Consider the following 17,150-nt stretch of genomic DNA (forward strand, 5'->3'; position numbering starts at 1 on the left):
GAGCCGCCGCCGCGCGCCTTCGACCCGGCGCTGCTGGAGTTCCTGGTGTGCCCGCTGTCCAAGAAGCCGCTGCGGTGAGGGCCGGGCCGGGCCGGGCGTCCGCGGGCCTCCGGTCGCGGGCTGCGGGAGGAGCCCTGCGCCTGTGGGTTTGTCCTTGGCTGCGCCCGGGCGCTAAATAAGAAGCTGGTTCGGGTGAGCCCCCTCGCGGCCCCGGGGCTGGGCCGGGCCCGGACGCGTGTACGTTGCTCAGAACCGCAGTGCTGTGTACGAGCAGGCGTAGCGCCGTGGAGACGAAGCGCAGGTCCAGAGCACGCAGGGCTCTAAGCCAGGGCGCTGAAATGTTGCGCGTCCGGAGTCTCGCCGGCGCCGCGGGGCGGGCGTTTGCGCGCTGCGCGTCGCCGAGCGGGGGCCGCCGGGTTTGCGGACGCCGCTCCCGCGTTTCACCTCGCCCTGCCGCTCTGCGGTTCCAAGCTAAACCGAACACTGACACCAGTAGCCCAGACCACATAAACAACAAAATGTTACCAGCGGTAACGCTGGGGTGATAAATGGCTAGCAGTTTTTATAGTATATTGTTATTTCTTTTTCTAGTTTTCCGCTATAACGAATATACGATCTAGTTTTCTTAAATAGTGAAATTACCATTTGATTTACCGTATAGCAGTTGTAGAACTAGCTCATTGCTCTCTCACTGCAGCCCCACGTTTTCTCATTTCTGTCCTCTCTTTCTCAAGCTTTTAGTTTGCATATTTTGATTTTTCACTGGTTTCCTTGTAATGGATGAGTTCAGTTTATTTACTGTGAAAGGAAGAAGTTGAATTTTTAGTTTTTGTTCCAATAGTAAACCAACTGGGATGATTTTGGGGTTGACTATAATGGTAAAGATGTGTTTGGATAGAAGGGAGATCTGATTGGTATGAAACAAAATAGACATAATTTGGGAATAAAGTGAATAAGATAACCTGAGGTAATGATGCCATGGGAACAATTATAGGAGAATCCCCTTAGAGAAATGGTTGAATTGGCTATTGCTGCTTTTAAATTGACTGTTCTGGAATTAACTTTATTTGGAGAATTGGATACATGGTGTCTTGTATTGGCCATCGAGGTCTTGCAAGCATTTTGTTTCTCACAATTCCTTTTTCTCTCCCCGCCCCCAGATATGAAGCATCCACAAACGAACTGATCAATGAAGAGTTGGGAATAGCTTATCCAATCGTTAATGGGATTCCTTACATGATACCACAAGCAGCTAGAACCACACATCCACATAAGAAGCAAGAAGAAACAGAGCAGCACTGAGTCATCATTTTAAAAAAACACAGCTTCATTTTCTTACTACCATATACACTATAAAACACGGCGGCGGGTAGTGAGTTGGGAGGAAGAATGTTTCTGTCTCTGCCTACGCTGACTGTGCTCATTCCACTGATCTCCTTAGCGGGACTATTCTACTCGGCCTCGGTGGAGGAGGACTTCCCGCAGGGCTGCACGAGCACAGCCAGCCTTTGCTTTTACAGTCTGCTCTTGCCCATCACCATTCCAGTCTATGTGTTCTTCCACCTCTGGACCTGGATGGGTATTAAGCTCTTTAGGCATAATTAACGCAGCCACAGCCAGGATGTGGTCCTAAGCACCTGTGTCTGAAAGCTCAGCGAGGTGGAAATACTGGAGACCCATTTAGTTTGGAGGAAAGTTGCTTAGCCTTGTTTAACTCAAGTTTAGGACTAAGAGGTTTAAGCTGCAGAAGCTTTGATTGTGCTTCTGTTCTGCCCTTTTTGAAGATTCTGACTGTTGTATCAGAGAAACACAATAAAATGTGATGGAGATAACACCTTTAATCATCTTCTGTTTTTCTTTTTTTTGTTGTTTTGTTTGTTTGTTTTTTCCGGTACCGGGAATCAAACTCACAACCTTGCACTTGCCAGGCAGACGCTGTGCCACTGAGCTAAATCCCCAGCCCTCATCGTCTGTTTTTCTTAGTCCATTCATCCAAAAGTTTAGTCATTTGTAATTTTGTTAGTTTAGCTTCAAGGTCAGTGGGAAAGCCATATAATTCAATCTCAAAAAATAGTTCTAGAGAACTGTATCAGAATATATCAGAACTATATCAATATGGGGCTGGGGATTTAGCTCAGCGGCACAGCCCCTGCCTGGCAAGCCTGACGTCGTGAGTTCGATTCCCAGTACTGGAAAAACAAACAAATGAAGTACATCAATAGTTCTAGAGAAATGCATTTGAACTAGTGTGATTATAAAAGGAAATTTTCATGTATTTATAAAAATTCTGAGTTTATCATCATCTCTTTTATATCAGATGCTTCTATTAATAAGCGATGACAGTTTTCCATAAAAAACCTAGTTTGCAGCTTTTCTTTTGTTCTGTCACAAGAGTATGGTACTAAGGAAAAATGTGAAAACTAAATAAAAAATTTAGAGGCTAAGCCGGTGGTGATGGCTCAGTTGTAGAGAGCTTGCCTAGTACTTTTACAAGGCCTAGCTTGGGTTGATCCCTTTGCAAAAAAAGAAAAAAACAAAAAACAGTTTACAAGGCACTCAGTGCCCCAAATAGAATCAGTTCCAAGGAAAGTAACATGTTGGATGGGTGAGGGTAGGCAGGAATGGGAAGACTTGCATGAAGCTGATTATGGTCCTGTGGAGCTTAGAGCCATGTTTTGAAGCACATTCAGGTGTTAACAGCCTTAGATCTACCAAGCACTAATGAAGGCCAGATCCTTGATGTTCTAGAACTTTGAAGTGATTGAGCATAGTACAGTAACCATTTCTTTTTTAGTTTTTTGAGATAGGATCTTGCTATGTAGTTCAGGCTGACCTTGAAATCACTCTGTACCCCACGCTGGCCTCAAACTTGAAATGATCCTTCTGCCTTAGCTTCCTGAGTGCTGGGATTACAAGCATGTGCTACCACATCTGGCTGGCACAGTAATGATTTTTGAAGTATAACATAAATGTCTCAGTAGTCAACCTAGAGACACCTAAGTATTGAATATAAATTTAATTTGTGTGTGTGTGTGTGTGTGTGTGTGAACACATGGAACATGCATGCCTGGGATCTGACCAAGCAGTCTACTAGAGCTGTATCTCAGCCCAAGACTTGATTCACTTATTAACATCTTAAAGTAGTTTAATAGAAGATTTAGATTCTTTCCCATCAAGAGAAAATTAAAACATGTGAGATGTGCTTTCTGTTGCCTTAAATTCAATATATACTAATAGTAAATTCATATTTTAAAGTTACTATGGCAAGATAATAACCTAGAGGAATGATAGAGTACCCAGTAATTTCCTGAAGAGGAATTGTTTTTAAGTTACCCTAAGTCCACAGTTAACTAATTGCAAACTGTGGTCTGTACATGGTTTTATTAATAAGCACTGTATTCTGAGAGTCAATTTCATCTTTTAGAATTTAACCAGTTAATACTTTAGAGGAAGTTTACAATACATTCCTGAGGAAGTTTAGTATTTAACTCTTTTCTCTCACTAATAGAATCTAGTTAGCAATCACTTGTCAGAACTATACAGGTATAATTCAAGGCATGTCACACGTAGTCATCTTAATCTTGTAACCTGAGGGATAGCACCCCCACCTCATCCTTATGGGGAGAGGGAGACAAAACCAGTACCCTATACTAAAAAAGTGTCCCACCACTGACCTACACCCCTCTTTCTTACTTGCCTTGGCCTCCCAAGTAGCTGGAGTTACAGGTGTGCCTGCCCTGTTCAGATGAGATGAAGAATAGAGAGATTGATTCACCCAGCAAAAGCTGGACTAAAATGCAACCACCCCTGGTTTCAGTCTTTTATCTCTGCAATATGCCTCTTCATTTTGAGTTAACTATAAGAAAAATAGAATTAGGAACCAAAATGCTTAGATTCTAATTCTTACTCAAGACAGGACTAGGTAAGTGCTGTTCATTTTCTAAAATACCATGTGCTTTAGCTAGCAGAAATAATTTCTGATGTTCTATAAGACAATAGAGTGACTATAGTTCATGACTATTATATTTTATAAAGAACTAGAAGAGGAATCTGAAGCAACCCAACACAGATGTTTGAGAGGAAAATGTTAATTACCCTATTTTTATCATACACTGTATACATGTATCAAATTATCCCATACCCTACTGTTATGGTTTGTATCTGGGTGTCCCGCCAAAGCCTTATGTGGTTATGGGGCTGGCTTTTGATCATCTAAAAAAAACTGCAAGGAGGGAGCAAAACAGGCCTAAGAGAGAAGTCATGAAAGCTATAACCACCAAAAGTGCCACAGGGGTGGACTCATGCAAGCCCTTTGGAGCTCACAATGTGCCACAGACTGTTTCAGATGCTGGTCATGTAACTACAGGACATAACGTTAGCCCTGCTGGATTTTGGACTTGGTTTGGTCCCAATGCTCTGTGTCCCCGTTTGTACCTTTTGGAATGGTACTGCTTATTTTGTGCCATTAAATGTTAAAAGTGTTTAACTTTTCATTGGTGGGGGGGGTCACAGCTAAGAGAGTTTGTCTTACATTTTGGGGGAGACTTGGGACTTAGACTTTTCAGCAATGCTGCAACTGTTAGGACTTTGGCAACTCTTGCAGATGGACTAATTGCTGTTTATATAAAGAGATAAACATGAGTCTTTGGGGGGCCGAGGGTGGAATGTTATGGTTTGTATCTGGGTGTCCCCCCAAAGCCTCATGTGGTCATGGGGCAGGCTTTTAGGGTTTGATTATGGGTGTGAGAGCTGCGCCCGCCCTGGGGTGGATAGTTTACATATGTAAGGGAGAAAGAGAGGGTACTTCTGGCTATTTCCTCCCTTGTGTGTGTGTTTGTTGCTTTTGCTGTGTTCAGACACCATGAGCTGTAACTCTCTACCATGTGCCACTCTGCCTTATAATCTGCCAAGTACAGACTAAAACCTCCACAAACTGTAAGCAAAACAAACCTTTCCTTCCTTAATTTTGGGCGTCAGGTATTTTGTCCCAACAACAACAACAAAAGTAACCAAGACACCTACACATATGGATAATTATGTGTTAATTTAGAAAACTAAGCCAGGTGTGGTGGCACATGCTTGTAATCCTAGCACTCAGGAGGCTGAGGCAGGAGGATTCCCACAAGTTTGAGGTCAGCCTGGGCTACCTGAGGGTCAGCCTGAGTTCAAGGGCAGCCTGCACTACAAAGCAAGATCCTGTCTCAAAAAAACAAAAAGAAAAAAAAAAAAAACCCACACCACTTTATTCTAATGCTTTACCTGCTTCTATTGCCTGTTTTTGTTTTGTTTTATTATTTTTTATCTCTTGTCTAAATAGTAAACTCTTACTCAACATTTTTTATCTAATGCTTAAAAGGACGTGGGCAACTATTTCCTGAGTGAATGCGCAAATAAGCTTTATAACTTTAACCAAGTTAGTTAACATCTTGGGTCCTTATCTTGAGGGCTAGAAGTCCTTCCTCTCTTATAAAATTAAATTTCACATGAAGAAGAACTTTGTAAGAGCTCCACAATTGTGACGTATTCTAGAATGACCCTGCAGTGTCAGGAGCTCTGCAGACCTGCTCTGCAGTGAAACAAGCCCAACTGGCAAAATTGTCTTAAAAATCTCACAGAATTGTCCCAAGGGCTTAGAGCAACTGGAACACTTAAGAGAATCTAGTAAAAGTTGGTAAGAAGGAGGAGTCTGAACAACCAATCATCTCTTCTCCCTGCTGGAGCTCAGAGAAGTGGCCACTTCAGAAGAAAGTAGCTGTGAACATAGGACTGACTTTTCTCCAGCCCTCAGGTGAAGGTGATGGTATCTTCTGGGAAGTGCAAGCCCCTAGATAGTTACGGTAATTGTAAAAAATTAGGAGAAATGCTTATTTATTCTCCTGAACTGATCTGCAAAGTGAATGTAGAAAATACTATGTAATTATATCTGGAAAATGTGACACATGTAACACACTTGCTATTGACAGTATGTCGGAAGTGAACAAGCAAAACGTACTTGGAGGAAAGAAATAACAAATGGCAATTTGAAGTCACAAGAACACATGAAGAGAACGAGAAAATTAATATAACCAATGCTATAAATATATACTTGCTATCCTTTCTTTTTCTTACTTTTGAGACTTGGTGGCACATGCCTGAAATCCCAGCATCAGGAGGCTGAAGGAGGATTGCCCTAAGTCTGAGACCAACTTGGGCTATGTATTGAGTTTGAGACCAGCCTAAACTACAAAGCAAGCAAGACCCTGTCTCGAAATATGTATATGTATTTTGTTGGGTCTGTAATACACAGATGCACTATGCATGATTATAATAGTACAGAAAGTGAAAAAATACAGCTATATAAAAGTGACATTTCTGTATTTTCCCTGCACTTTTATGAGTGGACCTGCAGTTTTACTGGACCTCATAGGTTCTCATTCCGCTGGTCGGAATATAAAATGCTGCAATTTCTTAGCAAAATGGCTGGCAGTCCACACAAGATTAAATACACAGTTATTTGTGGGGCTCAGCAAATCTACCCCTAGGTATACACCCAATAACATGAAACCTATGTCACTATAGCCACATAAAGACTTGTGTGCAAAAGTATACAACAGCATCATTCATAAGAGCAACCAAAAGAAGTAAAGCCAGAGTCCAGTGTCTATCAACTAATGGACAGATGCAACATGGTAAGAATACAATGAAATATTATGTAACATGGAAGAACCTGAACGTGTTGTGCTAAGTGAAACACGTAAGATTACATATTGTGTGATTCCATTGGCATGAAATGTCCGTTACAGGCAAACCAGTAAAAAGGTACACATGAGTGGTTGCCTAGGGCTGGAGGAAAAGGAGAGATTGTGGAACTGCACCTAGAGAGGACAGGGCTTCTCTTTGGTGTGACAAAATGTTCAAAATGTGAGTGTGGCAATGGTCGCATAACTGTGTGGTTATACTAAACACCATTTGGCTGTACACTCACATAGCTGAATTACAGAAGTTTCTCCTTTTCTCCTTATCCATGGGGGATGCATGGCAAGAACTCTAGTGAGTGCCTGAAACCTTAAGTAGTACTAACACTAGCATAGAGACAATATGTATTATTTTTTCTGTACATACATACGTACATACCTACAAAAACATTTAATTTGTAAATTAAGCATGTAAGAGATTAATAGTAACTAATAGTAAAATATAGTAATTACCATAACTAAAAGTTATATGAATGTGGTCTCTCTTGGAAGAGTCAAAACAACCTAGATTTGGTGGTACACTCCTGTAATCCTAGCACTCTGAGCTGAAGCAGGAGGATCACGAGTTTGGTCTCAAGCTCAGCCTGAGCAATTTAGTGAAACCATATCTCAAAATAAAAATATATGAAAGAGCTAGAGAGATAGCCCAATGTGAAGGCCCTGGGTTCAATCCTCAGTAACACACACACACAGTCAAAGATATTTTAGGGCACTGACCTTAGGTAACCACACCTATGGAAAGTGAGGGGAGATTACTACATCTCTACCAGTGCTGGTGAACCTGTGGCATGCACCCTGCAGTGGGCTGTTTATATCATTGAAAGCTATAAAAGGTTCAACGTCAGTGATCCATACTACTGTGAATTATATCTCAACAAAACTACTACAAACATAATTTAAAAAGTGATGTCTAAATGCCCACCCTAAGGCTCAGTGGTTCCAAGTGGCTCGCTGATTATGGCATTTAATCAGAAGTGGAATGCAGTCTTTAAGCTTTCCACATTTTGACCATCGTGCTACTTCTCGTAACCCTTTCAGATGTGACAGCCTTTCTTGGGAATTCAACAGGTTTCTAATGTTCTTGTCCCAAGTTCCCCACTCGCAACTCACCCTGACTTCCTGCCTGTCAATGGGGACTGTCCTTCACTAGGTTCCCGTGACACAGCTCATGACACTAACCCCACTCCCTCCAATTGCTGCTCTGTAAATCCACCAGGAGATAGTGTCTTACTCCTTCACTCGCTACCGAGGGGAAGCTCACCCTTCCTCTTCAATAACTGGCTGATTTCAGGAGACCGCAGCCCCTCTTGACGCCTTAAGCCCCTGGAGATCACCTTAGCTACCTCATTAACAAGATCCTTCCCTCCCATGCTAGTGAGAACTTTCCACTGTAAGGGAACAATAAAGGACTGTCATGACCTTCTCTCCCTCATTTGCTTCCAATACTGCAAAGAGGGGGCTCTAGGGAGGCCCCTCTGAAATTCAGAATCTGAATCTGTAACAAAGAATGATGACACCAACTTGCAGAGCAGGTAGGAGTCTTGAGGTGTGTGGAAAATGTGAAACGACTTCTCATATCCAAGAGCCAAAGTAGAGGCTCACTGCTACATGTAGTGGTGGGGAGAAAGGGCTGTCCTCCGCAAGTCTGGTCCTACCTAGGGAAATGCTCATTTGGAAGCAGTTGTTGTCTTCCGTATAAGCCACTAGATGGCACTTTTGATAAACTCACGGCACATTGGCAGCAAATCGCTCAAGGAACCAGAGGGGTACATCCCACTCTGGCAAGTCCATCTCCTGGGTGGACAACACATACTAGGTGTAAGACTTTATTAGTCCTTGTTCCATAAGTAATGGTTCAGAACACCTTTTAAATATACAATAAGGTAACTAATTTTACCCCATTTTTTTTGCTTGAGAATGTACCATTTCATAACAAAACCATTTATTAAATGTTGTTCGAGTGACTGCCTCATTTTAATAACTGAATTCTTGTGCCCTCTTAGCAAATTATTGTCATTTCAAAAACTTGTATCTTATTTCCCCCATACTATGAGCATCTCTTACAAGGAAGTCCTGAAAAAAAAAATCACCCTTGTGGCTTGGAGACTGACGCAAATTAACCTAACTCAAAAGTTGCCAAGTTTTGTCCATAGGCCAAAAGCTCAATCTTTACACAAGAAAAATAAAATAATTGTTCGTTTATGTACTCAAGAAGATTTTTAAAAGCATTTTAGAATGTTACAGCTGCTGCTTTTATTAGATATTGGATTCTTTGGAACAGCACTGAAAGAATTACCTTTCCCACTCTTCTCCAATGTACTGGAACTGTCAATCCCCCTCCATTTCAGGCCATGAGATGGGCATGCAAAGCTAGGCAAATCATGTAATTTCTCTTTGCAATTTCAGAAAACGTTGACAGCTGGGTGTGCTGGCATGCTCCCTCAACCTCAGCACTTGGGAGTCGGAGACAGGATTGATTACCACAAGTTTGAGGCTAGCCTGAACTACACACTAAAGGCCAGGCCAGCCTGGACTACAGAGTGAGACCTCGTCTCAAAACACCCCCTAATTTTTATTTTATGCTTTTGTTCTCTGTCCCTGTTCCCATTTATAGTCTCTTTTGGGAATGGGAGCCAGGCACTTCCTGTCATGTTGCAAAGCTTTTATAAATGCAACACATCCCACTGGCAGAATGTAATTCACACACACAACTCTAGCTATCAAGGGATCCTGGGAAATACATTTTTCTTCCTCTCCAGCTTCTAAAGCAGATAGTGAAATGGAGATTGGGGTTAACAGTCCAAACATGTAGCTCAGAAAGAAACAGAATGTTGACCAATACTGTTTCCCCTTCTCTGCCTGAAACAAAACTGTTTGGAAATATGCTATATTGATCTGAACAGGTAAATCCAGCCAGCAGCCCACTGTTGTTTTAGTCTTTTAATGTCCATCAGTAAGGGACATGTTTGATGGGAACGGACTTTCCCACAGCACCTTCAACACACAAAACATTGGTTACTTGATCATAAAATGTTCCTATCTAGGCACTTTTGATAATTAAGCTTAAGAATTTTAGGGACAAGATTTCTGATCTTCTTGGACTGCCTCTGGTGGTCTGGTGATCTGAAAAGATGCTGAAGTTCTAGCTGTCAGGGTGTTTCCATGAAGGAAGAAAAACGACAAAAGCTGCCACCAATTGTAAAGGTTCTCTTTAGAAAGCCTCCTTGGAAGCTTCTCCCACTGTCTGTCCCAAATCATTGCTACCAGCCCCCACCTTCAAGGGAGGCTGGAAATGTATGGTTGTAAGTGGGAACGATGCCACCTGCGCCATCCAGGAGACAGCCACGTGAAGGAAATAGCAGGTATTATGCAGATAATCGGTCTCTTTAAGCATAGCGACCATTCAGGCAAACATTTGTATTAGAGATGTAGCCTACTTTTAGTTTTTTTTTTGGTACTGGGAATGGAATTTAGGGCTTCATGCATGATAAGCATCAGCCCATCAGCCTAATCTATTTCATTTCATAATATGTATCTTACATGCAATAATAGCAATTCTCAAACAGCAAGAAAATACCCTGAGTAGTGAACAAGACTTTGTGTTTACTTTTGAGTTAAATTTATTTTTGACAATATTTTTTAAAAGTATTTGAAACTACTTCTAAAAAGGAGCAAAAATAGGATTTGGGGTTAGCCAAACCCCCTGCTGTTGTTGATGGCAACCCGAAGAGCTTCTTCCACTCTTTCCATTGTAGAATATTTAGGGAGGTAGAGAATACTGAAACATGTCTGTGCTCTCATGGGATCTTCCTCATTCAAATTCTCAGGACAGCAAAATGTTATCTTCATGGTCTTCCGATCTTTTATTTGTAATCTGTCAGTTCCTGTAAGAAACACTAAAAAGAAGAATAAAATTGGATAGTCTGTTTCACATGCAGACCAAAGCTTACAAAAAGAGGAAAGCTGTTCACTGAAAAATTGAAGGACCATGTGCAGAATCCTGTATAAACAGTACCCTGGAGATCAGTAAGATCTGATAGAGTCATTGCCCTCAAGCAAACTTAAAGTCTGGTTGGGAATACAGCAGTCCTTCCTTAGCCACTGGGGACGTGTTCCAAGACCCCCTCCTTAGATGCCTCAAACCGTGGCCTGTACTGAACCCTATGTATATATTCACTGTTTTCTCCAATACACATATATCCACGATAAACTTTTCACTTAAATGAAACATTTCATAGCTTCGCTTTAGTATTTCTGAGCTGCCAGCATCACTACTCATGTGCTTTGGCACCATAAGTAAAGTAAGCACTGTGATACCCAAATAATCTGAGTGATGAGAAGGCTACCAAGTGACAGAAGGATGATTCACATCCCAGGTGGAACACAGTAAGATGAACAAGTTTTCATCATATCCCTCAGAATGGCATGCAACGTAAAACTTATGTTTACTTCTAGAATTTTCCATTTAACATCTTCAAACTGGGATTGAATACATAACTGAAACTGAAGAGTGAATCCACAGACAAGGGCTGGCGCACAACTGTATTAGATTCTTATGTAGAAAAAGACAAGGGCAAGAGAAAATATATAAGGTAGAAAGAAAGTCAAGAAAGAGTTAAGTTCCTCCTCAGTGTAAATGCTGGGCTTCAGAGGAGGGAGAAGGTGCCAGGCTAGGATGACCAGGGACATTTCTGAGAGCTCAGGAGAATGCTGGACCTATAAGGAGGAAAGTGTGGCTGGAAACAAGGAGCTAGGTGAGGGTCAGGACAGGTGAAAGAACACGAGAGACAGCTGGCAGTGGGAGGGTGAAAGGTGCGTTCATTGGCATGGGCACAGAATTCCCTAAGAGTAGAGATGCAAGACGCTGGGCTTTATTGTAAGTCTGAGTATCTGCCAGCATATGTGTCATCCACAAAGATGAGAAATGAATGTTTTAAAAAATAAGGAAATACAGTAAGTAGCTGGCATAATCAGTAAGCCAGTCTCAGGAAAACCACCACATAAGCATAAAATAGAAATCAAAATTTGCAAAGTGAATTACAACTGACTTGGAAACACAAAATAGCCTGTGTTTAGCTATTTTAAATGTGTAAATCATAGGGGAAAAGAATCACTAACACTTGACTTTTTGACATGTAGTTTCATTATGTTGTGAATTTGTAATCCTCCTGCCTCAACTTCCAGAGTAGCTGGGACTACAAACATCACTCCCGAAACATCACTATGGTGGGATGTGAGTTGTTATATCCTTCTTCGTATTTTGCATGTCCAGCTAACACTTGATGTTTGATGTTTTCAGAGGGGACATCGGTTTGATTAGGAATGGCTCTGACACCAACTATGATTTGTTACAGATGGTATACATCATAAATCCTATTTTTATTCCTTCAAAAAGAAGTAAGAGCCAGGCACATAGCTCAGTGGCACAAGCAACTGCCTGGCAAGTGCATAGTCCTGAATTTGATTCCCGGTACCAGGTACCAAAAAAAAAAAAAGCTACAAGAAATAAGATTAAACATCTATTTGACATAATTCGTACCAAGGAACTTTTTCTTTTCCTCCAGAGTCAATTTGTGTAAAGCCTCCCAAAACATCACTATGGTGGGATGTGAGTTGTTATATCCTTCTTCGTATTTTGCATTCTAGAGAAAACACAATACAGAATAAAATTCAGGAAACAGAAAAAACTGAAATGAATCAACAATGGAACCTTTATGATGTACCTTTTCAAATGTTTCCCAGTCATAATCTGTATTTCCAACAATCACGTCCCTCAGCTCTTCAGGATGAAAAACTCCTATTATCTCCTTGTCACACACTCTATAAAATCCTCTCTGAAATTCTTCATAAACTGTCTTTACAGAGATGTTGAAGATGTAATCAACACACTTACAAACATAGTCTTTCCTTTAAAAAAAAAAAAATTTCCATTTACTATAATCACCAAGGTTACATCTCATAGTTATTGAGTCCTTACCATGGGCTTTTATAGATTATCTAATTTAATCTCCATAACAACTGTCTGAGGCAGATGCTCATCTTATGAACACTTTAGTGCAAAAGAAACAGGATCACAGTGAAGTGACATGATTAATCAAGGTCACACAGCTGAAAGAATCAATACTGACAAAAAATCTGGAATAATAAAACATGAACAGCTAACAGTAATTAATTTTTGGGGAATGAGCTGGGAGATAAGGTAAAGTTCATGTTTTGTTTTATTTTCTTGTGTATCACCTCCCTTCCAAGTACTAACCAGGCATGACCCTACTTAGCTTCCAAGATCAGACATGCACTGCATGGAGGCAACACACAAATGCACATGAATATTCATAGCAGCATAATTCACAGTAGCCCAAGACTTGAAGTCAAAAATGTTATGGACAAATGAATTCTAGTACACATTCATACAATCTAGAACTATATAGCTATAGTTCTGCTTCTCTATTTAGTTGGTAATTATACAGATATATTCATTTAATTAAACTCATTAAGCTGTATACTTATGGTTTGTGCAATTTTATCTAACACATCATTTATACCACAACACGAAGTTTATACATATAAACTATTTCATTTCTTTGTAAACATACTTGTTAGTCTGGTTGACAGCTATGCAACTTCCATTAGGAATTAAATCTATATCATTTCTGTCCCAATGCACCTGCAAACACAAATGAACTCAGATAACATCTCCAAAATAACTCTAGACAGTGAGGCTGGGGATATAGCTCAGTGGTACAAGAACCTGCCTGGCAAGCACAACGTCCTAAGTTCAATTCCCAATACCAAAACAAAAGGCTTAGACAATGTGTCACCAACACAAACACTTTGCAGTGTCTCTCTTTTCCTACAGGCAAGAATGTACACCTCTGTCGTAAAAACTAGTAAAAAAAAAAAAAAAAGGACAAACAAAAAAATTACCATTCATCATGCAAAATGAAAAATTTTTTTTTCAAAATTTGAATGAAGTGATCGTACTAAACAAACAAAAAAACTGCCATCCTCCAATTAGATTTATATATAGTGTAGAGCTGCTGCAGCAGACTTGCAAAGCTGGCCACCAATACTTCCCATCCTGATTTTCATGCCCTGTTGCAACGTGACTTTGCAACAACTCCATCAAGTGGGGAGTCGACCTCCTTCCTCAGCCTTTGAATCTAGGTTGGCCATGGGAAGTTCTGTCAGCCCAGTGGGATCTGACAGAAGCAGGAGGCTGAGAAGCAGCTGCTATGTTGGGGCGAGCTCTTCCTATTCTTTGTAACGCAAGGCTGCCACGTGAGGAAGCCTCAGCTAGCCTCCTAGTGGATACGAAACCTGGAACAGGAAGACAGACAAGCTGTTCCAGCTCACACCAAATAAATCCATCCACCTGCCAACCACCAGGTACGTGAGTGAGGCTGCTTCAGCCTGTCCAGTCTAGCCAGAAATTCACAGATCATGTTTGTTATTTTAAGCTACTAAGTTTCAGAGCTGTTACATAATAAAATCTAACCAATGCACTCAACTCATGAAAAATGAGGAAAAACCCTAGCATAACTGTTTTTTTAAAAAGTAAAACATGACATGCTTAGGTATGTATGTAAAAGGTCTGCAAAACTGAAACTGATCTGTTATATAGTTTTTCTTGTTACTTACATTGAAATAGATGTAATATATTTCTCTAAAGTCTCTGCCGTCATCATCCATAAGTGCTTGCAAACTCCTAAAGAAGAAAGTATTTTACTTTAAAAGGAAAATAATCATGATCGCTAGGTATTTCATCTAAAATAAATGTCAAGTACATATCTCTTCTGAAGGCAAGCAGCCAGGTCACAGCATCCCATTTCTCTGTGTGCTGGTAGTCTATAAACAGGGCCAGAGCTCATCTACATGTGTATAGTATAGGACTTTCATCTGCAGGCTTCATACCTGATTCCTAAAGAAACAGCTCTTTTCCATGGATCTTAATTTCCTTAATTCAAAGAAGTAAGTTTCTGTCCAGAAAAAGACTGATACCATGTTTACTGGTACTCAAACTCTTTAAGCTTCTGAATTTTACTTACAAATTAATAGGTCTCCTACTAATGCGTTTTTACTTAAGAAATGTGAGAGAAGGTACAAGGGACCTTCTTTGTACCTCCTGTCCCAATATAAACTCTACGAAAGACCTGAAATTTTACTACCTTAATTGTTCCAAGGCATCTTTGACAAAAGGTTACACTAAATGGATAGTTCTGATTTCCAGCCTGTCATGCCATGGTACTTTATACAGGCTTTTAAAGAAACATGTCTCATATTGCACTGTTTACTCATACACTCTTTTATTCATTTGACAGACAGTTATGCATATCTAATGTGGCCAGCATAGATGATGTAAAACAGAGATTAAACTATTACTAACTATAAACCCTGAGACAGAGTGATGAAGTGTCTCCTCAGCACTGTCAGATTTGGGTATCCAGAGAAGTATGTAAATGATACTGGTATAGCTTAAAAGAAACTCCCAAAGAAATACATGTCACTGGGAAAGGTGAAGAGTGGTAGAAGCCAAGCTGGCTTTTTTCCCCACTGAATTTTTATTAATGTATTGTGATATGACACAGTTATACAATGTGTTTTGCGGGGAGGAAAGGAAGCAAGCTGCTCTCTAGCTGTGAACGTATGAAATCAAACAAGGTATGTGCTTCCAAGTACAAGTCTACCACCGGGTCCCATGTAAGTCCAAAACCCAAGAGAGCAAACAACATGAAATCTTCAGGTCTGAGAATAATCGACTGTATCACACACCTTTAGAACACAGTAAGGCTCCAGCTGGGCCCCCAGACCACAGGTTTGCTGGGCATAGCCCACCTGGTAGCCCTTGGTGGTTGTGCTTGTGTGACCGGGCATCTTCCAGGCTGGAGTGGCTCACTTGTGGCTCTACTATTTCCAAGTCTACAGGGCAGCCTCACCCCATGGCCACACTCTTACCTGGGCCCAGAGTTCTAGCGGGCAGCCTTTGAAATCTAGGTGGAGGAAGCCGTGCCTCCACAGCTTGTGAGCGCACATGCAGTAGACACAGCACCACTGGTCCTCCAGAGCAGAGGCCACTGCAGCCTGAGCCACACTGGGCAGGCCTACGGGCACTGGGCTAGAATGCAGGGAGCAGAGACTCGGGCAGTGCTGCCCACCGAAGTCCTGCTTCTGACACAGTCCTGTGTCCCGCCCCTCCCCCCAGGCCTTGTGCTCTGGGCCTGTGGTAGGAGTGACAGCCCTGAAGGCCTCCCAAAGGGCTTTCATGGTCATCCCCTCCATTGTTCTAATGAACAGCACCAGGTTCCAGCTGAGCCACACTAACTTTTGCATAAGACTGCAGGCCACACTCTTCGTGTTCTCTCCCAAATAGACTTTACAACGTGGCCAGGCTGAACATTTTCCAAATCTTTAAGTTCTGTTTCCCTCTGACTACAAACTGCATCTTTTTTTGGGGTGAAAGGGTGTTTCCGGTACCGGGAATCAAACTTACAACCTCGCGCTTGCCAGGCAGGCGCTGTACCGCTGAGCTAAATCCCCAGCACCACAAACTGCATCTTTAAACCATTTCTCTCTTCTCGCATTTTACCCTAAGTAGTCAAGAAAAGCCATGCTCCCCCTCCAACACTTTGCCAGGAGATCCTCACTAAATATTGAACTGTATTGCTCCTAAATTCTACGCTGCACAAGATACTAGGGCACAAGCACAATTTACCCAAGTTCTTTGCCACTTCCTAACAAGAACCGCCCTCCCTCCAATTTCAAATAATGTTCCTCACTGGTTTAAACATTTACCAGAATGGTCTGTACTGTCCATATTCTACCATCATTCTAATCATGACCACTTACCTTGGGTAAAGACAGGTTTTTCTCTCTAGCTCTCTTCTTCGGAGCCCTCATGAGAACTGCCCTTTATGGTCTGTTCACGGCCTACATGAACGCACCTCAAAACTTTCTTGTCTCTACCTATTACCTACCTGCTTCCACATTTTCAAGTATTTGTTACAGTAATGACCTACTTCTTGATACAGAGTTGACTTAATCTGCTTAGGCCTATAATGAAGAATCCTAACTAGATAATTTATAATAATAAATATACTCCCCTGGCTGTGGAGGCTGGGAAGACCAAGGTCAAGATACCAGCAGATTTATTATCTGGTGAGGGACTGATCATCATAGATGGTGCCTACTGTGTCCTCACAGGCATGTGAGATGAATAAGCTCCCCAGGAACTCTTTTGTAAGGGGACTGATACCATTCGTAAGTGCTTAGTATTGGGACGTAATCATATCCTGAAGGCCCACTCCTTAATATTACATAGCACTGGTCATTCAGAACATGGTACCTCCCCGCTCTCATTTTTCTACCACCCTCAAGGTGGATTACAAATTATCTACCAGTTTCTCTTTCATTAAAATACCT

General features: G+C 41.4%; 3 protein-coding genes across 3 annotated transcripts in view; 2 read left to right on the forward strand and 1 right to left on the reverse strand.

The window, feature by feature from the left end:
• Pyurf (PIGY upstream reading frame) lies at positions 1–1,328 on the forward strand (the record flags this gene model as incomplete). Its single annotated transcript, XM_013523090.1, is given in 2 exon segments — positions 1–74; positions 1,161–1,328. Coding segments are annotated over 2 exon segments (216 nt in total), but the record flags the coding sequence as incomplete, so codon positions are not given.
• Positions 1,293–1,841, forward strand: Pigy (phosphatidylinositol glycan anchor biosynthesis, class Y). Its single transcript, XM_005401449.2, has one exon. The coding sequence runs from the start codon at positions 1,390–1,392 to the stop codon at positions 1,603–1,605; it is 216 nt and encodes a 71-aa protein (XP_005401506.1). The 5' UTR covers positions 1,293–1,389; the 3' UTR covers positions 1,606–1,841.
• Positions 1,842–10,336: 8,495 nt separating this feature from the next.
• The window catches only part of Herc5 (HECT and RLD domain containing E3 ubiquitin protein ligase 5), a gene marked incomplete at its 5' end in the record, with an annotated part of 36,935 nt that continues 30,121 nt past the window's right edge, over positions 10,337–17,150 (reverse strand). The window contains 5 exon segments of the mRNA XM_013502750.1: positions 10,337–10,630; positions 12,274–12,376; positions 12,458–12,641; positions 13,328–13,398; positions 14,373–14,439. Coding sequence (XP_013358204.1) covers positions 10,425–10,630; positions 12,274–12,376; positions 12,458–12,641; positions 13,328–13,398; positions 14,373–14,439 — 631 coding nt within the window.

This window comes from Chinchilla lanigera, unplaced genomic scaffold (assembly GCF_000276665.1).
Source record: "Chinchilla lanigera isolate Chin_1 unplaced genomic scaffold, ChiLan1.0 scaffold00073, whole genome shotgun sequence".
Classification (NCBI taxonomy): domain Eukaryota; kingdom Metazoa; phylum Chordata; class Mammalia; order Rodentia; family Chinchillidae; genus Chinchilla; species Chinchilla lanigera.

Bases quoted from the DNA above. Each gene is read 5' to 3' on its own strand.
- Pigy (XM_005401449.2), top strand. From the start codon at position 1,390: ATGTTTCTGTCTCTGCCTACGCTGACTGTGCTCATTCCACTGATCTCC.